The sequence below is a fragment of the Lolium rigidum genome, chromosome 6, assembly GCF_022539505.1.
Source record: "Lolium rigidum isolate FL_2022 chromosome 6, APGP_CSIRO_Lrig_0.1, whole genome shotgun sequence".
Taxonomy (NCBI): Eukaryota; Viridiplantae; Streptophyta; class Magnoliopsida; order Poales; family Poaceae; genus Lolium; species Lolium rigidum.
In genome coordinates, this window is record NC_061513.1 from 72,983,518 (window position 1) to 73,008,873 (window position 25,356).

At 43.9% G+C, this 25,356-nt stretch overlaps 3 protein-coding genes across 3 annotated transcripts; 1 reads left to right on the plus strand and 2 right to left on the minus strand.

Moving 5' to 3' along the window:
- Window positions 1-2,390: 2,390 nt before the first annotated feature.
- Window positions 2,391-6,518, minus strand: LOC124659141 (aldo-keto reductase family 4 member C10-like). The gene is made up of 7 exons (XM_047197075.1): window positions 6,329-6,518; window positions 6,099-6,149; window positions 4,687-4,763; window positions 4,508-4,595; window positions 3,820-4,095; window positions 3,454-3,702; window positions 2,391-2,769 (listed from the first exon to the last, which is right to left on the minus strand). Exons 1-7 carry the CDS (start codon window positions 6,437-6,439, stop codon window positions 2,686-2,688), a joined length of 936 nt encoding a protein of 311 aa, XP_047053031.1. The 5' UTR covers window positions 6,440-6,518; the 3' UTR covers window positions 2,391-2,685.
- A 2,415-nt stretch (window positions 6,519-8,933) lies between these two features.
- Window positions 8,934-12,741, plus strand: LOC124667772 (CASP-like protein 5B1). Its single transcript, XM_047205022.1, has 3 exons — window positions 8,934-9,064; window positions 11,521-11,653; window positions 12,250-12,741. The coding sequence occupies exons 1-3, from the start codon at window positions 8,934-8,936 to the stop codon at window positions 12,448-12,450; spliced, it is 465 nt and encodes a 154-aa protein (XP_047060978.1). The 3' UTR covers window positions 12,451-12,741.
- A 978-nt stretch (window positions 12,742-13,719) lies between these two features.
- Window positions 13,720-15,791, minus strand: LOC124660419 (probable mannose-1-phosphate guanylyltransferase 3). The gene is made up of 4 exons (XM_047198229.1): window positions 15,636-15,791; window positions 15,122-15,184; window positions 14,789-15,028; window positions 13,720-14,711 (listed from the first exon to the last, which is right to left on the minus strand). The coding sequence occupies exons 1-4, from the start codon at window positions 15,744-15,746 to the stop codon at window positions 14,040-14,042; spliced, it is 1,086 nt and encodes a 361-aa protein (XP_047054185.1). The 5' UTR covers window positions 15,747-15,791; the 3' UTR covers window positions 13,720-14,039.
- Between the last annotated feature and the right edge of the window lie 9,565 nt (window positions 15,792-25,356).

Here is a 25,356-nt window from a genome sequence, read left to right on the forward strand (position 1 = left end):
ATAGATCTACTTTATTTTGTGCTTTTTTATCCATTTTCACCGGTCTAGGTAGGTAGCAAGACAACATGAGCACAAATTTCGTTTTTTGTTGTTGATTTTTTTTTTGATAAGGGAGTATCGCCTGTATCTCTGCATCAATAGATGCACATGGCTTGTTTTATTAACCAAAAGTATGAGTTCAACACATGAAACAACGGCGAGCATCCTATGCATGACGTGTTTGGTTATCTAGGCGTTTTTTTGGCCCTTGCACAATAAGCTTGGTGGAAACTGGTCATACTGAAATGAGATCTGACTTCTGAGCCAAGCTCTGCACTTTGTTTTATAGCCCACACCAGTGTTACTGTTTGGTTTTTCTTGCACCTGTAGTTTCAGGGTGCAAATGTACAAAACATTGGCGTTTGGTTGTATAAAATGGTGTGATAGTGCGAACGAGAGGAGTTGAGGGAAACTCCACACGAGGGGCGGTCGACTCGTATCAGAGTGTCGTGCAAGTCAAGAAAACGAATCTAAACCTACCAAACTGATTATAAACATGATCGCTTGAGGAGATTGCCAAATAAACTTGGCTAACAAACCATACAAAGAGATATACTCTAAAACCAATCCCTTCAGTCAGTGGATGCATTGACTGTACTACAAGTCCAAGAAGAGTTACGAGGGTAGACCCTTCACCATGATATCAACGAGTTGTTGAGACGATGACACATGAAGAACCCATATGTGACCGAGAGACACCTTCTCGCTCACAAAGTGGATGTCGATCTCGATGTGCTTGGCACGACGATGTTGTACGGGGTTGGATGCCATGTAGACCCGCCATAGAAGACAATTGTCGCAACTCAAAGGGGATGATGAAGCTACTGAAGTAACTATCGAATCCAAGAACACTCATCGATGGTGTGAGCAACATCACGATATTCCACTCCGGCAATGTGGGAAATAAACGTTTGACGCTTGGAGGACCACGACAACAGATTATCACCGAGGTACATGCAGTACTTGGAGGTGGAGTGGTGTCGAGTATCTGTATAGCCCACCTAGTCGGCATCCGAATATGCCTCGAGGGAGGCAGCAGGCATGGCAAAGACTCGAAGACTGAGTTCAAGGGAGCCCTTTATGTACCAAAGAATCCGCTTCACCGGGTTGAGATGAGGCTGATGGGGTACATGCATGTACAAGCACACTTGTTGTAATGCATGAGCAATGTCGGGCAGGGTGTGTCATGGTATTGTCAAGATAGATGATACATTGGTAGCTTAAATGAGATGAAGAGGGATGGAGACACTAGATGGTATGGACGAGATTGGCATATGTCACGATGAACCCAAGTCCGGCCCCTCAGGGTGGGAGAGGGATTCTCTGACTTTGCATGTCCTAACTTTGGATCATTGATAGCCGGGTCCAGCATCTGGTGGGCCCCATATTTTAGTGACTCAAAGTCAGGAAAATGTTAGAGGCGAAGTCAAAGAATCAGTGTCGTTCAAGGTGGAGGTAAAGATCAATTCCCGCTTGGTTGTATTGATAGATATGTTTACAGATTACCGGAAACATAGATGGAGGCTAAGGCGGACGAATGTGTTGTGGAGCTACCATCCCTTGGCCAAGTCTTTTATATAGACGACTTGACCTAGGGTTTACATCATGCGGGCGAATCACCTAGCTAAACCCTAAGTCGACTATCCACCATTGATTTCAAGGCTTGCCCTTCACGTTGATCTCTGTTGGGTCAACCGGGCCTTCACGTCATACATGACCTTGGAGAGTAGGTCCACAAGGAAGGCGAGTGGAATGGGCCACCCTGGTCTTGGACAGCAACTCACTCCGCTGGGCCTATACGCATAGATATTCTATTGTCATGGTGAGAGTGAGGTACCGTGCAGCTCCAACAAAACTCCGATACCGTCGAATCAACAACAGGAGGGCACAGAGAGCTCGCAACGAGTGTCAATAGGCATGTCACATGGGTTGCAATTAAGCATGCCGACACGCCAAAGAAGATCCACAACGTATTGGCGTTGAGACTGGAGCATCCTAGTTGACGAGAAAGCGTGACAGAAATCCCGAGGAAATGGGAGAGATCCGCCATGGAGAACTCGAGGGTGAATGATCTCGGTGATGTGTTGAAGTAGCTAAGGCGTCAAGGCAGTGAGTATAATTCCATCAACTTACAGTAAAATGAATACACCTAGAACTCAAGCACAAGATTAGGCCGCTAATTATGTTGTCGTCTCCATCAAAACCACTTAAGGAAGAAAATGCACTTACAGACATTGAGAAGCAAAGTCACCAATCCCAACCATTCAGTTTAGATCCGACGTAATAGATTGGTCCCCATTAATTAACTAAAAAGAATGGAACTTTTCAGAAAAAATTAGAAAAATGTCCAGTAAAATGTAAATGTTTCATTGTATATTTTGAGAAAAATCCGGTCCACTTGAATGAGAGGTTGTGACTAAATATACATAAAAAATTAATTAATCACAAACCACTCATCCAAATGGATTGGAACTTTCTTAGGAAACATGGCCTATAGGAGCAATACATGCAGTCTAGAGAATATTAACTCGGAAGGTTGGAGACTTGGAGCCATACATTTCCTTAAGCGCATCGTTGGCAATACATAACAAGTGACTGGCACTAATGTGGCCTGCTCTCTGGGCAGAACCAACATCAGGAGCAGTCCTAAATTTCCCCGTCCCAAAGCTCCTCGAGGGTCTTGTAGACGCTGTCTTTGTTCACGATGAACTTGCCCATTTGCAGTCTAGTCTGAACTCACACAAACAAACAAAATGGCACGTGAGAAATAACTGGTGTGGACACATGAAAAATGCATACTGTGGTTCTCTGATGATCAAATTGTCCCCAATCAGTTCATCAAGGATCAGAGTTCAGAACAATACATTTGGCATGTATCCGTCTTTAAAGATCTATAGGAAACTGAAACTGTTTGTTTTGAACAACAGTCCAAGAGGCAAACAATGCTGTCTTGATGAAGTCATGCAGCAAGCTGTAAACACTACACAGTGAAGTGGTAATTGCTTCAACGAAAGGAGCACATAACCACCGCTTATACTATTCTAATGAGTAAACCTGAACCTGAAGATCATTGTAACTATATCATTGCTGCCTATTAATGCTCACGCGCTTCTATGAACAAGCACAATTAAAGGATAAAGGAACATTTTCATCTAATATCCTGGCACTGAAGTTATGGAAGATATAACTTCAAATACTGCAAATGCAGAAATTCTACTACTCCTACTTAACTTGATGTAGAACATTTCTGATGGGGGTTTTAAAACGTCAGTTCATTCTATATAAATTTATAATTCGATACCCAGCATCAGTGTACTTTTATCCCAATTAAACAAGACAGCTCCCATCTGGTAAAAGAAGCACAGCCCAGCTAAGAGTAGGTGACAAATGACAATAAAAAGTTGCATAATTCACCTGCTTAATCTCAGAGAACTTCGCAAGCAAGTCGTCTGGAATTGACCAGTCATAAACATCAAGGTTCTGCTTTATACGTTCTTCACTCACGCTCTTTGGGAGTACACTGTGACCCATCTGAATGTTCCAGCGCAGCGCTACTTGTGCAGGAGTTTTGCCAAGCTTCTCTGCGATTGAGATGACAACAGGGTCTTTAAGGACATTACCATTACTCCATGTTGAACCAGGTGAACCTAGTGGCGAGTATGCCTGCAAAATCGAGAAGCGGAGTTATACGTACAAGCACCAAGTTTTCCAAAAAAAAAAAGTACAAATACCACTAGGCAGCATCTTGACTGGCAATAAAATATAGCACGGCAGACTTACAGAGAGGTGAACACCAGTCGATTGGCAGAAGCTACGGAGTTTAGTTTGTTGCCAAACAGGATGGCACTCCACCTGGTCAACAGCTGGAGGTATGCGAGCAACAGCAAGCAAGTCACCCAGTTTCTTGGATGCGAAGTTACTGACACCAATTGCACGAGCTTTGCCAGCATCATGTAGCTTCTCCATTGCTGCCCATGTAGCTGGGATGTTAAGTGTTACATAGTTTTCAGGGTTGCCAATACTGGATCCCTTCTTGACGCTAAATGGAGAATGTATCTACAAAAATGTATAAGCGTTTATTGTTTTTGTATTAGACATTACGTGAAAACAACATGCTAACCCTTTCAACGAACACTTATTTAGTTCAGAGGTTAGACATATGTATTACAAACTGAACCACAAAAGAGACAGTTTACAGTACAGCTTCAGTCAATTCCAAAATGATAAGGAAAATCATACTGCAATGAACTAGCATATGCAATACAGACACTAAAAGAAACTCTGGACACGAATGTATCAATTAATGGAGAAGAATTATATTTACAAAAATGGAAAGGGATATACAAAATAGCAATTTGTTTTGAGTTGATGTCAATGGTCGTGAAGGTCACTGGAAATCGAGAAACCATAACTTGACACGTAGCGTATTGAACTGTATTTCCTGAACAAGAAAATGCATACAACTTACAAGGTAAAGATCCAAGTACTCAAGCTGCAGGTCATTCAGGGACTCATCAAGTGCCACTGGCACATCATCTGGGGCATGATGATCGCACCTGAAAAAACATGGCCATTAAAAGCAATCAGTTAGACATGAATTATTAAAAGAGCCAAAACTAAGGGGGGTCACCAGAAATCTGGCTTTACCATAGCTTGGAGGTGATAAACAGATCTCCACGCTTGACTACACCCTCTTCAAACAGCTTCTTCAAAGCCAAACCCACCTGGACAATCCAAAAGTATGCTTTTGCTATTCTTTAACTTAAAATTAAACAGAGACAACTATGGACAAAGGGAATGTATTAACGTTGGAGGGTAGATGCTAGGACTATAAGTTCTGATTTCCATCTCAATTTGGCAATTATATAGTACGGTTGCATAATTAATCATTTAGAAAACCTCTTGTGTTTCATGCTAATTACAGATGTTGCATGTGGAGTCTTTTTCTTCATGGTTGCATGCAACACTCGTATTAATAAGGACCATACAAGGTAGAAATCTAATAAAAAAAATTGGGGAGAGATAGTGGCCTTGTATATGTAGAATTTTTTTTTTTAATAATGGTCTTCAATTCAAAGACGGAGAGAGTACCTCTCTTGTACTAGATTGTGTGTTCGTGTTTGCAAACAAGCACAACATTTGTACATGAATATTCGGATCACATGTACCAATCCAGAGGTTTGGAGAAGTCGAGTTACTCCTTTCTGTTTTTTTATACAAGGTCAGCATCTCATTTTTGGATACCAAGAAAACGAAGCCAACTCATAAACAACAGGATTAATTGTTTGGAAAACCTCTCATGTTCTGGACTAATTAAAGATGTTGCATTTGGCAAGTACTACCTCCGCCCCAAAGCTTAAGGCTTATAGTATATTTTTGAAAAGTCAAACCAAGTAAAGTTTGACCAAACTTTAGAAAGACCTATCTAATGATATTGATTTTCTATTTTGCATGTTAATGCTTTTTGATAAAAACTTAATCAAACTTGACATAGTTTGACTTTCTAAAAATAATATAAGCCTTAATCTTTGGGATGGAGATAGTATGGTATATGATTACATGTAATGCTCACATTTATAAGGACCATCGAGATAGAACTCTAGACAATTCTTCTCGAAAGACATAGTGTGACCTCTTCAAATAAATGTACTTCTAGCTCTTGTACTAAGTCAAATTTGTAAGCTTTGACCAACTTTATTGAAAATAGTGGCCTATCAAATTGGTATAATACAAAGCTACATTTCAAGACTAATCTAGTGGTATAAAATTGGTACTCCCTCTGTTTCAAATTAGTTATCGCAGTTTTGGTTAGGTTTGATCAGATACAAACGTATCTAGACACGTTTCAGTGTGCATGTTTCGCTCATTATGAAAGAAAAAAATACTGCGAGTAATTTGAAAGCGGAGGAAGTACCATAAATATAGTTATTTTTCTCCGTAAAGATGGTCAAACTTTTCAGACATTTGACTTCGGACAAGATCTAGAAATAAGCTTATTTGAGGACGGAGCAACTATATTTGGGGCAGTGGCCTGTTTACAAAGACGGAGGAGGGAGTACCTCCTTTTCGTTGTCGTAGACTCTGGCGCAATCGATATGCCGGTACCCCGCCTGCAGGATTTAAATCGAACAGAAAATCACATACTCATTCGCTGACATTCTCCCACGAAAAAGTATCCACGCTGGCAGGATCGGAGAAGAGGATGGGGAAAAGAAATCCGAAGCGAAAGACATGGAGAAAAGAAGAAAAAAAATGCGGATGAGAAGGGGGCCATGGCGGTGAGAGGGACCTTGACTGCGGCGTAGACGGCCTCGCCGACGACGCCTGGGTCGGACTGCCAGGTCCCGAGCCCCACCGAGGGCATCTTGGCGCCGGTGTTGAGCACGAAGTGCCTCGCCATCTAAGCTTTCTCCCAAACTCTGCTGAATCACAGACACAGTGGCAGTCACAGACGCTGAGATGCAGGGAAGGGGCACGGGACTGGGTGTCTCTCGGAGGATGGTAGGAGGAACTAGCGAGGAAATGGGTGGTGGTTTTATATGCGTGTAAGATGCATGAATAGTCCATCAACTTGTCATCGCAACTTGGATTTGGATTGATCATCCTACGGCCGGAGTTATTACATAATCAAAAGCTGACCAGGTTTGCTCAAACCACAGCCACTTGAGTTACTATAGACATCTACATCAAAGTACTACAGTAATTTGTGCATGCGTGGCAGTTCCTCAGCGGGTCACCGCTTGGCAACATTTCTGGATGATGGCCATCTCTTTTTTTTTCTGGGCGTCGCCGCCCTGTTGGACCGTATCATTTTATGGTCGCTAAAGACATTGTCTGGTCGGGTTGTTAGGCTAAAATCATCAACTTTTGGCTAAATGTCGATTTTGGTATCACTTTGTTTTTCAGAAGTAAAAATTACCACATTTTTTGTAGATTTTCTCAAAAAACACTAATTCTATATTGATCCCGAATTGACAAGTTTCTGATATGTGGGGTTCAGTTGTTAAGGCCAATTTGCTGAGCTGGACAGGGGTCCACCTGCCAAACCAATAAGAAAAATCAAAATATTTGCAGAAATGTAAAAAAGAAGTGGAAATCTAAAAAAAATAAATGGAAGTGGGAGGTTCGTCTCCCAACCCCTACCGCCGCCGCACGCAGGGAACAGGTAAAGAAGTTGCAGGCTATCTTTCCCTGCTCGTCGTCATGGCCGAGCGTCGCCGCCACCGCGTCCCTGCTCGTCATCATGGCCGAGGCGTTGGTGGAGCGCGGTGGAGGTTGAGATGGGAGGATACGGTTGGGGACCTCCTCTTTTTTTGGTTATTTATTTATTTATTTTTGTGTTGTTTTAACTTTTCTAACTGGGCTCTAGTCCACCTCAGTAAATTGGGCCTGCCAAATAGGCTCCACGGGTTAGAAATGGTGTGAATTTGTTATCAATAATGGATTAGTGTTTTTTGTGAAAACTTCATCAAAATGTGATAGTTTTTTCTCCGCAAATACAAAGTGTACTAAAATCGACTGGAAATGTGGTGGTTCCACGCTAACAACTCTTGTCTGGTCACTGTATCTAGAACTTGCCGTGTATTTTTCCGCATTGCTCCTCGTCGTCCTCCTCGCGGGCACGGGTATCGTCCTCCACCTTCTTGAACGACTCGAAGGACTCGAGGGTCGCTTTATGTTGCGCCGCCTGCTCCTCCGCGTTTGGCCCGTCGTTGGACCAGTTGAGGGCCTCGTCGTCCTCCGTTTCCGTCTCCACCACCAACGCCTCGTAGGCCGCTCTATACGCGGGCACGTGTGTCGTCCTCCTGCGCCTCCCGGCACCATGTCTGCTCCGCCTCCTGCTGCTACCGTTCATCCACAACAAAAGCATCTATGGTCCCCGCTAGCGCCGCCTCTTCCCACTTCTCGTTCTCCGCGAGCTACGGGTCCTCCTCCACGGCGTCGAAATCGAGGGTGTCGGCAGGTGGAGACGTAGGTGGAGACGGGGGTGGTGGAGGCAGCTAGCCACCACCGAAGCTGCTCATCATTGAGTATGTGGTAGGCAGGCGACAAGGCATCTTTCTACGACGACGGCTATGGTGTTCGTTAATCGGAGGTAGCGAGTATAGGCGGCATAGGCGGCGTAGGCGCGAGAAATAGCGGGAAAACGCGCGGGAAATGGCAAGTACGTGTGGAAAGCAATTTCCCACGCTCGGGATCCGACGTGGCACGAGATGCCGACACACCCGTTTCACGCCCTCCGCGGTGCTTTTATTGAAGTGAGTCTAAAAACAGCGCTGACTTCAAATCTCTACCGCAACTACTGTCCGCCGGCCGGTGGAGATGCTCTTCTACATTAACCGAGCGTTCGTTGGCTGTTTCTATGCGTCATATGGACTGGTGGTGCAAGGAGAAAAACTCATATATCGCCCAAGAATTTATCGTCACGTGATAAGCCATCAACGCAAGCAACCGCGTCCGGCCCGACGGCGCCGCTTGACCAAGGCCACACTCCCCAAACCCCAGATCCCACCGCTTGACCGACCAAACCACACCTCCCCGAGTGTCAACGCTCACGGCACGGCGGCGCGCGCGCCAGCTTTCGTCGCCGCCGCGGCACGGCAGTCAGCCGGCGTCAGCGTCACCACCACCACCACCGCAACGCGCCACATTTCTCCAAATCCAACCGAAAGGTCTCCTCATCTCCTCTCTCCCTTCTCCGGCTTTCTCCATCCTTTTCGAAAAGTAAAAAAAGCCCCAAACTCAGTCCGCAGGAGCCGCCACCACCTTTCCGCCGCTCTTTCCCGCACGCCGGCCCGCCGACCGAGACCCTTCTCACTCAGACCCGCCCCTCTAACCCTCCGCCCGCCCGCATGGCCGCCGATCGCCGGGCCGGCATCTGAGGGGTCGGCGGGATGAGGGAGCTGGCCGGGAGCCCCGGGTCGTGCAGCGGCCTGGCGCTGCGGCTGGGCCAGTTCCTCTTCGCCGCCGGGTCCGTCTGCGTCATGGCCTCCGCGGTCGGCTTCGCCAACTACACCGCCTTCTGGTAACGCCCCCCCTCCCTTCCCCAATCGCCCGGATTTGCGCCCTATCCGTCTCCAATTACCGTCAGCAAACGCGTGCTTAAGTGGCGCGCGCGGCTACTGATGATTGTCGTAGTGACTAGTAAGTGTGCCCTTGAGACGTTGGATACAGCAGTATTGTTTGCATTGACTGGTTGGTCCTTTTACTTGCGGGACTCGGCAACTACATCTGCTAAACGCCCAAAAGTTATAGGATCTGGAATTCTCAGTAGCAATTACCTTAAATTGATCTGCAGCTGAGCCGATTTGGTGACCCGGAAGCTCTAGGAGAGAGCAGTTATGGAGTCCGCATACTAAGCATGACAGCTCCCATAATCTACAGGATCTGAATTGCCATCCCTTTAAAAAAATTAGAGTGTATATGTATTCTGCCGAAGGTCTGTTGATTGATCTACTGAGCCGTTAGCCAAAGTCCTTCAAAACACGCGTCCATCTCGGTTTCCACAACGCTTGCACAGCTGTGAATAGACCTCTGGCTCCAGGCTGGAAGCAAAATTGTCCCAGGTTGGATCAAATATGGCATCCACATTCACGTTGACCCAACCAACCGGTGGAGGTTCCCAGATCCAGGTGTATGGGAAGTTCCCTAACTTCAGTTGGGCTCCTCAGTAGCATAATCCAACGCTTCCTTGGTGAATACCAGATAGAGAATGAACATAGCTTTGTATAAATTATACTGATCCAGGAACCAGTGCATCACCCTTGCCAAACACAGTATCATTCATTCATTCGGAGATGCCAAGTTCTCCAGAATAAGAACAGTAAGTGTTGCTTCATTACTGTCACTCAAGTGAATCCAAAAGATGGGGTGACCAGCCAGGGCTGGTGCAACTATATTTGCTTCATCAGGGAGATCCCAAACCAGCCGCAAAGCCATTCGTACAACTCGTGATTTAGTGCAACACACCACGTCGTGAAAGCTATCCTCACTCTCTTGGGCACAAATTGTACAAGTTGGTTGAGTTGCAAGAGTTCATCGCCAGCGACATCGTTAGACGGCAAGAGCATCTATGGCAAGCTCCCAACCAATAACTCTGTTTTTTTGTGTGTGGAACATTGGCATTGCAGATATTTTACAAAATTTTCCGTCCTCCCTCACCTGCAGTCCTGTATAAGAATTCATCATTTGACCCACATGAGACATAGATGACCTAATTTTCATGGCGCCAAGCAATTAAATCATCATCACCAGTGTCAATATCTAGAAGACAAATACCCAAATAGCAGCAGCATCATGTCGGTAGAAGATATGTCTAATCGGTGGTTCATCCAATTTTCTTGTTATGGTAGCATTGCTCACAAACCCATTTCAGTCTAGAGCGCACCATTTTGCCCAAGATCTTGAGAGATTCATGTTTAAATTTTTAGGGAGCGACTCTGCAGTAAATGTTTGCCAGCTTCTTAATTGGTAAACGGCGCAGTTGAGATATGCATGCAGTTGAGACTTGCACGAAAAATACAGTTGAGACGTGTTTTCTGTTTCCCAACTGCACCATTTACTGGTTAAGAAACTGGTAAACGTGTACCAGTTAGCAATCCACACCTTTTAAGCCTTAGGAGTAAGCAGTTTTGGAAGTATACCTGCTGGAACTTCAATCATTTTACTCTTTTCGAGCTACTCTTTTAAACCAAAAAAATTAAAATCAAGTTGTCAGTATGTTTGGTATATTTGTATGACATCCCAATACAGGTAGTACATCAGAACTACCAGTATCTTCTTCTGGGTGTCATACGTAACAGCCTAGAATTTGATGAGTGCATTCATCTCTATTAAGTTGAGTGTTGGTGTACGATTAGTGAGTGTGCATTTTATTCAAGGATATCTGCCAGGGGCGTGCTTATAAAACACCTGTTTATGCAACTTCATGTGCCCATTTAGTAATAAATTCATCAACCTTCTGGATTTGAGATTATAGCCTTCATAAAACCTACTACCTCCAGATCAGATTAACCAGCGCACTTGAGAAATCTCCGGGACCAAGGTGTTTTCTGGTTGGCTGTGAAAAACGAGAGGAGGAGCGGTTTTATCGCGTGGAGCGATGAGGAAGTAACTACCGAAGGCTAAGGATCGTGGACAGGCCCCACCTTTCAGTAGTTTTGCATGCAGTCCCGTCACATGCAGCTGCGTGTTCACACCATCTCTGCTTCCCACTACCATATGCAAAGATGAAATCACACTTGCATGCAAAGGAATGGAGTGCTAATTAAACGACAATGAATGCTATGCGCCTAAATCAGCTTGGGAAAAAGAAACTGCATGGTTTGGCAAGGGCGCCGGTTAATCTGTTCCGGAGGGAGTACATCATGCTCTCCATTTGTGTAATAAATGCATTTATTTAAACTCTTAACTTCCGCTAGTACATGATCATAACTTGATTGCGAATTGGTAATTTTTTTAACTACAACTCTCAAATTTCAGCTACTTGATTGCGTCAATGGGACTACAAGCACTCTGGAGCTTAGGACTTGCGTGTCTTGATGGCTATGCTTTGAGAATGAAAAAAGATCTCCAGAGTTCTGTTCTTGTGAGCTTATTTGTTGTTGGCGATTGGGTAATTCCTTGATTGTTTATCAGAATTTTGCATTATATATTTTATTGCTTTATTTTTCATCCCACATATATTACCACAATTTGAAAACGAATCCGAAAACCTTTTAAGTTTCTCCAGTTTCTTTGGTGGTGTTACTTTAATATATATCTTGTATTATAAGCCCCCATATTCTGCAACCGCATCTTACGTTAAGACAACAATACTAGCCAACTTATGGTGGATTACTGTAGACTAGTAAACTTTCAGCTCGATGAATCGTGCACCACAGTCACAGGCTCATAGACAACAATACTAGCCAACTAAGTTTCAACTAATATACCTTTTGAGCACAACTGGTAGGAGCTCTGCCTAATATATACTTTCAGTTCACATACAAAACCAGTATGAGTCAGATCAAAGTGCTTGAAAGTTTTTTTATGGTCTGCAATTCATTTGCATGATTTTCACAAGACCCTAGGATATATCCAGTCACTTTCTGCAGTTCAGTTTAATTTTGATTTTGGTCACTTGTCTTTGAAATTATGTTATGCCTCTGGTATTTGAACTTTGAAATGTTCCTTTTGAAGTACCAAGGCAAATTATTCCTGATGATGCAGGTAACGTCGATCCTTTCGTTCGCTGCTTCATGCTCTGCAGGAGGTGTTGTTGTTCTCTTCGATAGGGATGCATTCTTCTGCAGCAGGGATCCACACCTCCCCTGTGGGGCATTTGAGCTCGCCACAGCGTTTGCTTTCCTTTCTTGGGCGCTTAGCGCTACATCTGCCCTTGTAATGTTTTGGCTCCTCGCTTCACCTTGAATAGGTCTGTATGAAGCTCCATGTGTGCCTAGTGCTGTTTGGTCCATCCGGTTGTATACCAACTGTTTTTCGAAGCAGACTACATAGAAAAAGACTGCATATTTCAGAGATGTGCAACGGCGGCAAGTTTCATGAACTCTTATCTCTCCAGGAATTAAGTGAATGGAACATGGGTGGGGAAACTGTGCTTGCAGTGCTAAAACATATATGCCTTGCTTCAAGCTTCGAAATGAGTAAATCTTTGTCATGCTTCGATGTAAAGGCAAAAGATAAACTGGTTCCTAATATGTAGCCTTGGTGCTGGTTAGCTCCATAGCTTTACCGTGGCCACTTTCCGACTCATTTTGCCTATTGGAACTTGCAATTGTGACACACTGAGATTGTCGTCAAAAGTAGAAAATATGTCACTGGATGGTAGAATATGAAGTTCCATATTCGGATATTCCGCTGTGTCATTTCACACAAATAGAGATGGGTGGCTTCATAGTATCCAAGCACACAGGGACCAGGAGAGACAAAACAATCGATATACTATTAGGCACCACCGCAAAAGTCTCCAGCTAATGTTATGTGAAAGGCATACTGGGGTCTTATCTGAAGAATGCTAGGACAACGACTTACAACCGAAAGCGATCAAATTTCAGTTCTCTCCAGTTGGCATGATATCATACCATCTTGGTAGTTCTACCACGATATGCATTTTCATTTCGCAACAAAAAGAAAGGCGCATATAGAGTTTATAGTCAGCTTTCACGTTCACATTCTCCTGGCCAAGCCTAACAATTTATATATTTGTACGAAAATATATGACTAGTCCCATCCACAAATTTTCTCCAGTTACAAGAGGCTCGTGAATGGACAAGTAGCATTGTCTGGGGTGGTTCTCATCTTTGTGACTGCTATTGCAGAAGTATCCCGGTTTGATTTGTTGATTGAGATGCCTGCAGAAAAATTTGAGATCCACAATTCAACCATTGAGCACATGAAAATTGACAGGTAAAGTCACACAAGTGCTCAACACACCAGCACAGCAGGATGAGCAAACTGGCGCTCCATACTTGTCCAGATCTCATGACAATGCACCAACTGCTGTATCTACAGTAGTACTGATCTGTCCGCAGCAGAATTGAGCAATGCCCCATATATTTTCCAGAAAGAAAGACCTGGAATGCAGGTGCTATATTTTTCTTCGAAAAAAGAATTCTTATCCTCTTGGTGCAGGGCATAACATATTACCAGATCAGGAGATTCATACAAAGCAGAGTTAAGTTTAAGTCTGAAAACACTGCTCTTCTTTATTCCCCCTATGCCATTGTCATTACACTTTCAGTAAACAAGGAAAACAAATAAACAGGACGACATCCCCACAGAGCTATCCTAAAGCTGGAAGCTTAATCAATCCCAATCGTTCCGCATACTGAACCCTCGATGAGACAACACTGGAAATGACTGATGCACATACATGGTCAACAATTTAGCGAGTCTCACAACTACCACATATATCAAACTGTTTACAGTATGCACTAGAAAACACCAGGCGACATTGTTCATAAATAAACATCTGTGCACCATGACCAAAAGTGGTGAGCTCACATGACGATCTCAGGCTTCAGGATGCTCGACTTAATCTCTTTGTGTGGGAGAACAACACCACCATTGCTGTAGACCTCATCACCTACATGTACATCCTCTCCCAGGATAGTCACATTTTCTATGCGTGCCCATTTTCCAACAGTCGAGTGCCATCCAACAATGCTGTTTGAGATGCAAGCATGCTTCTTAATACGCGCACCACGCATCACCGTGCATCGGGAAAGCCTCACGCCATCCTCCACAACACAGCCAGGTCCAATAGCAACATCAGGACCAATCAGACAACCCTCCCCAATCTTGGCACTCTCGTGCACCAGGACGTTCCCGACGACATGGGTTCCAGAGGCTAGCCTGGCAGCTGATCTCTTCCTAAGCGAATCTAGGTACAGGCGCAAGCCAGTAATGTAGTCCCTTGGCTGACCAATATCCATCCAAAAACCTGGAAGGACCATAGCGTAGAGCTTTTGATCAGCTGCAATTCGAGGGAAGACCTCCTTCTCAATTGACGTAGGCTTCAGTTCGATGCGGTCCAGGACTGATGGATTCAACAAGTAGATTCCTGCATTGATCTTGTTCCCTACAAATATTTTTGGCTTCTCTACAAATTTTTCAACCACTCCAGTCGTGTCGTCCATAACCACAACACCATATTTCGATGGTTCATCCACCTATATTGACAAGGCAGTCAGTTTGGATGTATGAATTGATTGCAAAAGAAAATGATACTACTAAGAAAGGGAGCTACCTTGGTGACCATGATTGTTGCCTCACCACCATGGCTCTTGTGAAACTGTATGAGCTCAGCAAATGGGTATTCACTTATGACGTCACTGTTGAGGACAAAGAACGGCTCGCCAGATCCATCCAGAAGCTTGTCCCTCGCTAGGGCAAGAGGGCCAGCAGTTCCCAAGGGTTCGGTTTCCTGGGAGCACGTGATTGTGATGCCAAGCTTATCCTCAAAATCCTTCAGGAAGTTAATCATGACCTGACAGATATATATATAGCACAACGATTAGATTGCTAAAGTATAATGATTTGTGAGACGGCAGTACAGATGAATTTATCTGTTCCTTTTTACCTCTGGACGGTAGTTGATGGCTAGAACAACCTCTGTCACACCAACTTCCTTCAAAGCTTCAATCTGCACAAAATGGTAGGTTTTCATGAGGAACACTGCTTTTTCTCAAACCGGAGAAAAAAATCAGTTCGTCAGTGCTAGCATATGTATTTGGATACAGAGAGCAACTTTGGTTGAGATGACAACTGTTCAGCATTTGGGAAGCAAAAACAAAAATCCCAGGAGTAGGGATCTGATGCAGTCATGCAGAGAGTTATTTTTCCAAGCACGCAGAGCAATTGTGCAACCAAAGAGGCAGCAAGTAATAATGGCACTCAAATTCTACGAGTGGGCAGATGGGTACTCCACAACATGTACATGAGTACTGCAGGGTTCTGAAGTTCAGACCAACAAAGCAAATACTACAATGTAATGCTCGGATGGCCCAACATATGTGTACGGTTAATTTGTGCATAAGTTTGCTGATTCATGTACGCTCCCACGCTCAGAAACTGTACGGGAGAAGCCGGTTTACCTGGTGCAGAATCATGGGCTTGTTGGCGAAATCCACGAGGGGCTTGGGGAAGCTGAGCGTGAGAGGGCGGAGGCGAGTCCCGAAGCCTCCGACGAGGATGAGCGCCTTCATGGTGTCGACGCGCCTCTCTGATCCCTGCTGAGCCACACGCCGGAAACAAATCAAATCACAGTCGCCCACAAGCGGAATCGATCTGCGGGGGCACAGATCAGCTCGAGGGCGCTTGGCACGGGACCCAATTGGAGAGGCGAGGGGGATCGGAAGACGGAATTGGAGGAGGAGATGAGATTACCTGGAGCTGGAGAAGGAGGAGGCGACGGGATCAGATTTGGAGCAGCGCGCGAGCCACCTGGTTGCCTCTTGCCACGACCGCCAAGAGACTTTAACAGACTACCAGGATTCAGGCGTCTGTTGCCTTGTGTAGTTGTGTCCAAGGAGCCCAGCGTCAGGTCGCGCTTATATAGGAGGAGGCTACGGTGTGTTCGACAGGCAGGGAGCCTGGGTTCGTGCCCAACCGGCAGCCAGACGTGAACGCCGGCGGTTTTTGTCGTTGAGCTCCGTCACGTCGCCACCGCGAATTCGCCGCGACAAAGCCCCAAATTAAGGCCAACTCTTCCGTCGTGGCCGTGCGAAGCAAAGCAGTTCTTGATCTTCCTTGGGGATCCGGTTTTCTGGCGCGCACTTTCCCTGCTTCAAGGCACCCAGCGCGATTAGCGTGAAGCTGACACAACACAAAGCACGTGAGCGAAGCTGATGGTTTCATGTGGTATTCTGATTGGAGCATCAGGCTTGACGAGCTCGGCATATTCTACTCGCTGATTCCGCGGCAGTGCGTCGTGGAACCCGGCAGATCCGGGCATCTTTTTTCCAGGTTGGTCAGAACCTGAATCCAAGGAACCAGATCGCTTTCAGCCCGCGCCTTGCCTTGCTCTTTGATTGCGACCGACGCCGGAAGCGAACCCAACGTGAATGCGTGATACGCGTGGGGTGGAGAGATGGCATGTCGGTGGTGTGCTGCTTTGCTCCGTTTGAGAGTGGGCTCCTGTTTTTTCAGTGTTTACTGCATCTGCATCGGAAGAGCAGATCTAAAAATCACGTCAATCAAAGAACATGAAAACTGACCGGATCCGTGGACGCACAACTCCAAATACCCTCCACCGAAGCTATACACGCCACCGACGTGAAATAGGATGTAGGGTATCCTATCTTGATTTCAGGATGTACCCTCAGTCCCTCACCATTTATGGGAAAATGCTACCACTCTAGTGCATTTCTTTTTTGCAATCTGCATTAAAATAAATTTCAACACGAAATGACACCGAATCTGATACGTCATGCCGTCTCTCTGTGGTCAGTGCCACATCGGCCTGACGAGTGGGTCATATTGTCAGATTCGGTGTTAAAATTTGTATTAGTGCACATTGCAAAAAGAATTGCACTAGAGTGGTACCATTTTGCTACAAAAACGTAAAGTGATAGTTTTCAGAATTTGAGCGGGAATGCGGTAGTTTTATGGTATCAACTCCAAAAAAAAAACATTAAAAACTAAGAAACGTCTCGTCGGCTAGGGGATGAAACCCTAGATGCGTTTTAAGATGGCCTTCTCTCTTTGGAGCTCACGCACCGGTTTGGTTCGGCAAAATAGTATTGATACTATTCACTTATGTCTTTTTTATTTTATATACATGATTTCTAGTTGCGCCTAATATATCATACTCTATGTGCATGATATTTTTGCTTAATTTTTCAAAATTTAGAAGTGCATTATTACGTTATGCCTTGAAATATGATTTTTGCGTAATATGAGAGAAATAGATATAAGAATGGATATAAAAGCCATAACAACAATGCCACGGAAAAATTAGTGATAAAACATGAAAAAACTAATAAGGAGCATATGAGACTATTGTGTGGGCATGACATAGTGGTAGAGACTTGGTGATGCGTCCCTAGTTCTGTTTCTTGACAACTTGAAGTCTCTTCATTCAATACTATAAAATAGTGTTCTAGTAGAGACTAATAGAGAAATTAAACTTGTTAGTCCCTACTTGCTTTTCAACAAGGGTTCGACCTTTTCCCGCAGAGGCAAGGGAATATATTGATCTGGACGGTTTGATAAGTCCCAACTCCGACAAGGGGTTCAACTGATGCCACGAGCAAATTTCATAATTTTATAACCAGGTTATGGCATGGGAAAATTTGATTATTTGATGGTTGTTTCTTCCTCCATTGGAATTTCAGGAGTCCCTCCTTGGGACATGTAAAGATCCGTCTAAGAGCATCTTCAACATGCAGCACCCTAAAAGCCCCTCCTCCCATTCATGCTCCACGCCAAAATGCGAGCCTAATTTTTTCTGAACACCCCAAAGGGACCCTCAACATTACGGGCAAGTCGGTGTGTCCAGAGTCTGACACCCTGTAATTTCCCCTCCACCCCATCTCTCTGCCAGCGTCAACTCCTCTCTGTCTTCCGTATCGTGGCCTCAACCACCATTGTCCTCGTGACGTCACCGGTCAACCCGCCGCCGATCTAGCAAGCAGTTTCGATACCTTTTGGTTGCAAGCCAGGTAAGGAACGATGGATCCAACCGGTTCTCACCGTACCACCACCACCATGGTGACAGCTGGATGCGCGCTTTATCCCTTCTCGCCGACTGCTGCTTGTCCTTCTTTTCGGCCGCAACTTGTCTTGCTCGTTGCATGCAGCCTATCACCACGGAAGGTTTTCACTCATCTGACCAAACAAACTTCTATATATTTGTTTTGCAAATTTCTTCCAATGAATTTCATGGATTTTCCAATGTTTAATTGTTGGAGATGCTCTAGAGCATATGTGTACATTTTACATCTTTGAGTATTCACATCATATGCATTGTGTGAGAGAAAATGTGAGCGCCAGACGGGTTTTTGTGTTGATGTGCATCTTAAACACTCAATGTTAAAATAAACAAATTGGGTTCACTCATTCGAAATGTACAATTCCAAATTTTAGTAAAAAACAATGCCTTTGGAGCGATAAAATGTACGTAAGAGGTTACAATTCTAAAGACGCCGTACTGATACGTCTCCGACGTATCGATAATTTCTTATGTTCTATGCCATATTATTGATGATACCTACATGTTTTATGCACACTTTATGTCATATTCGTGCATTTTCTGGAACTAACCTATTAACAAGATGCCGAAGTGCCGGTTCTCGTTTTCTGCTGTTTTTGGTTTCAGAAATCCTAGTAACGAAATATTCTCGGAATTGGACGAAACGAAGACCCGGGGGCCTATTTTTCCACGGAGCTTCCGGAAGACCGAAGAACATACGAAGTGGGGCCACGAGGTGGCGACACCACAAGGCGGCGCGGCCTAGGGGGCCCGCGCCGCCCTATGGTGTGGCCCCCTCGTCCGGCCCCCGACTCGCCCTTCCGCCTACTTAAAGCCTCCGTCGCGAAACCCCGAGGCGAAAAACCACGATACGGAAAACCTTACGAGACGCCGCCGCCGCCGATCCCATCTCGGGGGATTCCGGAGATCTCCTCCGGCACCCCTGTCGGAGAGGGGATTCATCTCCCGGAGGACTCTACACCGCCATGGTCGCCTCCGGAGTGATGAGTGAGTAGTTCACCCCTGGACTATGGGTCCATAGCAGTAGCTAGATGGTTGTCTTCTCCTCATTGTGCTTCATTGTTGGATCTTGTGAGCTGCCTAACATGATCAAGATCATCTATATGTAATACTCTATGTTGTGTTTGTCGGGATCCGATGGATAGAGAATACCATGTCATGTTAATTATCAAGTTATTACATATGTGTTGTTTATGATCTTGCATGCTCTCCGTTACTAGTAGAGGCTCGGCCAAGTTTTTACTTTTAACTCCAAGAGGGAGTATTTATGCTCGATAGTGGGTTCATGCCTGCATTGACACACGGGACAGTGACGAGAAAGTTCTAAGGTTGTGTTGTGCTTGTTGCCACTAGGGATAAAACATTGGCGCTATGTCCGAGGATGTAGTTGTTGATTACATTACGCACCATACTTAATGCAATTGTCTGTTGTTAGCAACTTAATGCTGGAGGGGTTCGGATGATAACTCTGAAGGTGGACTTTTTAGGCATAGATGCGGTTGGATGGCGGTCTATGTACTTTGTCGTAATGCCCAATTAAATCTCACTATACTTATCATGTCATGTATGTGCATTGTTATGCCCTCTCTATTTGTCAATTGCCCGACTGTAATTTGTTCACCCAACATGCTTTTATCTTATGGGAGAGACACCTCTAGTGAACTGTGGACCCCGGTCCATTCTTTAATACTTGAAATACAAATCTGCTTGCAATACTTGTTTTTACTATTTTCTCTGCAAACAATCATCTTCCACACAATACGGTTAATCCTTTGTTACAGCAAGCCGGTGAGATTGACAACCTCACCTGTTTCGTTGGGGCAAAGTACTTTGGTTGTGTTGTGCGGGTTCCACGTTGGCGCCGGAATCTCCGGTGTTGCGCCGCACTACATCCCGCCGCCATCAACCTTCAACGTGCTTCTTGGCTCCTCCTGGTTCGATAAACCTTGGTTTCTTTCTGAGGGAAAACTTGCTGCTGTGCGCATCATACCTTCCTCTTGGGGTTGCCAACGAACGTGTGAAATACACGCCATCAAGCATATTTTCTGGCGCCGTTGCCGGGGAGATCAAGACACGCTGCAAGGGGAGTCTCCACTTCTCAATCTCTTTACTTTGTTTTTGTCTTGCTTTATTTTATTTACTACTTTGTTTGCTGCACTTATATCAAAACACAAAAAAATTAGTTGCTAGCTTTACTTTATTTACTGTCTTGTTTGCTATATCAAAAACACAAAAAAAATTAGTTTACTTGCATTTACTTTATCAAGTTTGCTTTATTTACTACTGTTAAAATGAGTAATCCTGAAGTTGAAGTTCGTTCATTTAAGCAACAAGGAGGAGAATGTTTAAAAGATGCTTGGTATAGAATTAGTGATGCCCATAATAGGTGCACTAAGAAACACTCCACCACTATCCTACTCAGGAATTTTTATGTTGGTATCTCTAGCTGGAATAGATATGTTCTTGATTGTCTCGCGGGAGGTAACTTCCTAGGTGCTCCCGCTTTAGAAGCTAGCTGCATTATTGAGAGTTTATTTGGAACACCACCTGTTAATGAAACTAAAATTGAAACCTCCCTTGAGGATGTTATGAAAAAATTGGAAACCGTAGAGAAAAATTTTCCGAGTGTTGAAACTAAGTTGGAGATATTACTTGATAAAACTGATGAACTTGATAAATCCTTAGGAGGAATTGATGAAAGAATTAGTGTCCTAGGAACTTGTGTTGACCATGATAATCAAATTAATAGGATTGGCGAACTTGAAAAAGCTATGGGAACCTTGGGTTCAACCTTTTCATCTTTACGAGTTTAGAGAGAAAGCTTATGTGGGAAAGGAGCAAAAGTTTATGTATGTCTCTAAAATGCCTAAACCAAAGAAATATTATTATAGGCCTAAAATTGACAAAGCTCCTAGTACCACTACAAATGGGGGAGCTTATGATATCAATGCTCCATCTCTTGATAATACTTGAGATACACTTTCTGCGCCTAGCTGAAAGGCGTTAAAGAAAAGCGCTTATGGGAGACAACCCATGTTTTTACTACAGTACTTTATTTTATATTTGTGTCTTGGAAGTTGTTTACTACTGTAGCAACCTCTCCTTATCTTAGTTTTATGTTTTGTTGTGCCAAGTAAAGTCTTTGATAGAAAAGTAAGTACTAGATTTGGATTACTGCGCAGTTCCAGATTTCTTTGCTGTCACGAATCTGGGTCTATCTCCCTGTAGGTAGCTCAGAAAATTAAGCCAATTTACGAGCATGATCCTCAGATATGTACGCAACTTTCATTCAATTTGAGCATTTTCGTTTGAGCAAGTCTGGTGGCCTAATAAAATCCATCTTTACGGACTGTTCTGTTTTGACAGATTCTGTCTTTTATTTCGCATTGCCTCTTTTGCTATGTTGGATGAATTTCTTTGATCCACTAATGTCCAGTAGCTTTATGCAATGTCCAGAAGTGTTAAGAATGATTGTGTCACCTCTGAACATGTGAATTTTTATTATGCACTAACCCTCTAATGAGTTGTTTCGAGTTTGGTGTGGAGGAAGTTTTCAAGGATCAAGAGAGGAGTATGATGCAATATGATCAAGGAGAGTGAAAGCTCTAAGCTTGGGGATGCCCCGGTGGTTCACCCCTGCATATTCTAAGAAGACTCAAGCGTCTAAGCTTGGGGATGCCCAAGGCATCCCCTTCTTCATCGACAACATTATCGGGTTCCTCCCCGAAACTATATTTTTATTCCGTCACATCTTATGCACTTTGCTTGGAGCGTCGGTTTGTTTTTGTTTTTTGTTTTGTTTGAATAAAATGGATCCTAGCATTCACTTTATGGGAGAGAGACACGCTCCGCTGTAGCATATGGACAAATATGTCCTTAGGCTCTACTCATAGTATTCATGGCGAAGTTTCTTCGTTAAATTGTTATATGGTTGGAATTGGAAAATGCTACATGTAGTAAATTGCTATAATGTCTTGGATAATTTGATACTTGGCAATTGTTGTGTTCATGATTAAGCTCTTGCATCATATACTTTGCACCCATTAATGAAGAAATACTTAGAGCTTGTTAATTTGGTTTGCATATTTGGTTTCTCTAGAGTGTAGATAACATCTAGTATTGAGTTTTGAACAACAAGGAAGACGGTATGGAGTCTTATAATGTTTACCATATGTCTTTTATGTGAGTTTTGCTGTACCGTTCATCCTTGTGTTTGTTTCAAATAACCTTGCTAGCCTAAACCTTGTATCGAGAGGGAATACTTCTCATGCATCCAAAATACTTGAGCCAACCACTATGCCATTTGTGTCCACCATACGTACCTACTACATGGTATTTATCCGCCATTCCAAAGTAAATTGCTTGAGTGCTACCTTTAAAATTCCATCATTCACCTTTGCAATATATAGCTCATGGGACAAATAGCTTAAAAACTATTGTGGTATTGAATATGTACTTATGCACTTTATCTCTTATTAAGTTGCTTGTTGTGCGATAACCATGTTTACAGGGACGCCATCAACTATTCTTTGTTGAATATCATGTGAGTTGCTATGCATGTCCGTCTTGTCCGAAGCAGAGAGATCTACCACCTTCATGGTTGGAGCATGCATATTGTTAGAGAAGAACATTGGGCCGCTAACTAAAGCCATGATTCATGGTGGAAGTTTCAGTTTTGGACATATATCCTCAATCTCATATGAGAATAATAATTGTTGCCACATGCTTATGCATTAAAGAGGAGTCCATTATCTGTTGTCCATGTTGTCCCGGTATGGATGTCTAAGTTGAGAATAATCAAAAGCGAGAAATCCAAAATGCGAGCTTTCTCCTTAGACCTTTGTACGGGCGGCATGGAGGTACCCCATTGTGACACTTGGTCAAAACATGTGCATTACAAAGATCCGGTAGTCCAAGTTAATTAGGACAAGGTGCGGGCACTATTAGTATACTATGCATGAGACTTGCAACTTGTAAGATATAATATACATAACTCATATGCTTTATTACTACCGTTGACAAAATTGTTTCATGTTTTCAAAATAAAAGCTCTAGCACAAATATAGCAATCGATGCTTTCCTCTTTGAAGGACCATTCTTTTTACTTTTATGTTGAGTCGGTTCACCTATCTCTCTCCACCTCAAGAAGCAAACACTTGTGTGAGCTGTGCATTGATTCCTACATACTTGCATATTGTACTTGTTATATTACTCTATGTTGACTATTATCCATGAGATATACATGTTACAAGTTGAAAGCAACCGCTGAAACTTAATCTTCCTTTGTGTTGCTTCAATACCTTTACTTTGATTTATTGCTTTATGAGTTAACTCTTATGCAAGACTTATTAATACTTGTCTTGAAGTACTATTCATGAAAAGTCTTTGCTTTATGATTCACTTGTTTACTCATGTCATTACCATTGTTTTGATCGCTGCATTCACTACATATGTTTACAAATAGTATGATCAAGGTTATGATGGCATATCACTTCAGAAATTATCTTTGTTATCGTTTTACCTCTCGGGACGAAGCGAGAACTAAGCTTGGGGATGCTTGATACGTCTCCGACGTATCGATAATTTCTTATGTTCTATGCCATATTATTGATGATACCTACATGTTTTATGCACACTTTATATCATATTCGTGCATTTTCTGGAACTAACCTATTAACAAGATGCCGAAGTGTCGGTTCACTGTTTTACTGCTGTTTTTGGTTTCAGAAATCCTAGTAACGAAATATTCTCGGAATTGGACGAAACGAAGACCCAGGGGCCTATTTTTCCACGGAGCTTCCAGAAGACCGAAGAACATATGAAGTGGGGCCACGAGGTGGCGACACCACAAGGCGGCGCGGCCTGGGGGGGCCCGCGCCGCCCTATGGTGTGGCCCCTCGTCGGCCCCCGACTCCGCCCTTCCGCCTACTTAAAGCCTCCGTCGCGAAACCCACGAGGCGAAAAACCACGATACGGAAAACCTTGCGAGACGCCGCCGCCGCCGATCCCATCTCGGGGGATTACGGAGATCTCCTCCGGCACCTGTCGGAGAGGAGATTCATCTCCCGGAGGACTCTACACCGCCATGGTCGCCTCCGGAGTGATGAGTGAGTAGTTCACCCCTGGACTATGGGTCCATAGCAGTAGCTAGATGGTTGTCTTCTCCTCATTGTGCTTCATTGTTGGATCTTGTGAGCTGCCTAACATGATCAAGATCATCTATATGTAATACTCTATGTTGTGTTTGTCGGGATCCGATGGATAGAGAATATCATGTCATGTTAATTATCAAGTTATTACATATGTGTTGTTTATGATCTTGCATGCTCTCCGTTACTAGTAGAGGCTCTGGCCAAGTTTTTACTTTTAACTCCAAGAGGGAGTATTTATGCTCGATAGTGGGTTCATGCCTGCATTGACACACAGGACGATGTGAGAAAGTTCTAAGGTTGTGTTGTCTTGTTGCCACTAGGGATAAAACATTGGCGCTATGTCCGAGGATGTAGTTGTTGATTACATTACGCACCATACTTAATGCAATTGTCCGTTGTTAGCAACTTAATGCTTGGAGGGTTCGGATGATAACTCTGAAGGTGGACTTTTTAGGCATAGATGCGGTTGGATGGCGGTCTATGTACTTTGTCGTAATGCCCAATTAAATCTCACTATACTTATCATGTCATGTATGTGCATTGTTATGCCCTCTCTATTTGTCAATTGCCCGATTGTAATTTGTTCACCCAACATGCTTTTATCTTATGGGAGAGACACCTCTAGTGAGCTGTGGACCCCGGTCCATTCTTTAATCTTGAAATACAAATCTGCTTGCAATACTTGTTTTTACTATTTTCTCTGCAAACAATCATCTTCCACACAATACGGTTAATCCTTTGTTACGGCAAGCCGGTGAGATTGACAACCTCACTGTTTCGTTGGGGCAAAGTACTTTGGTTGTGTTGTGCGGGTTCCACGTTGGCGCCGGAATCTGTGGTGTTGCGCCGCACTACATCCCGCCGACATCAACCTTCAACGTGCTTCTTGGCTCCTCCTGGTTCGATAAACCTTGGTTTCTTTCTGAGGGAAAACTTGCTGCTGTGCGCATC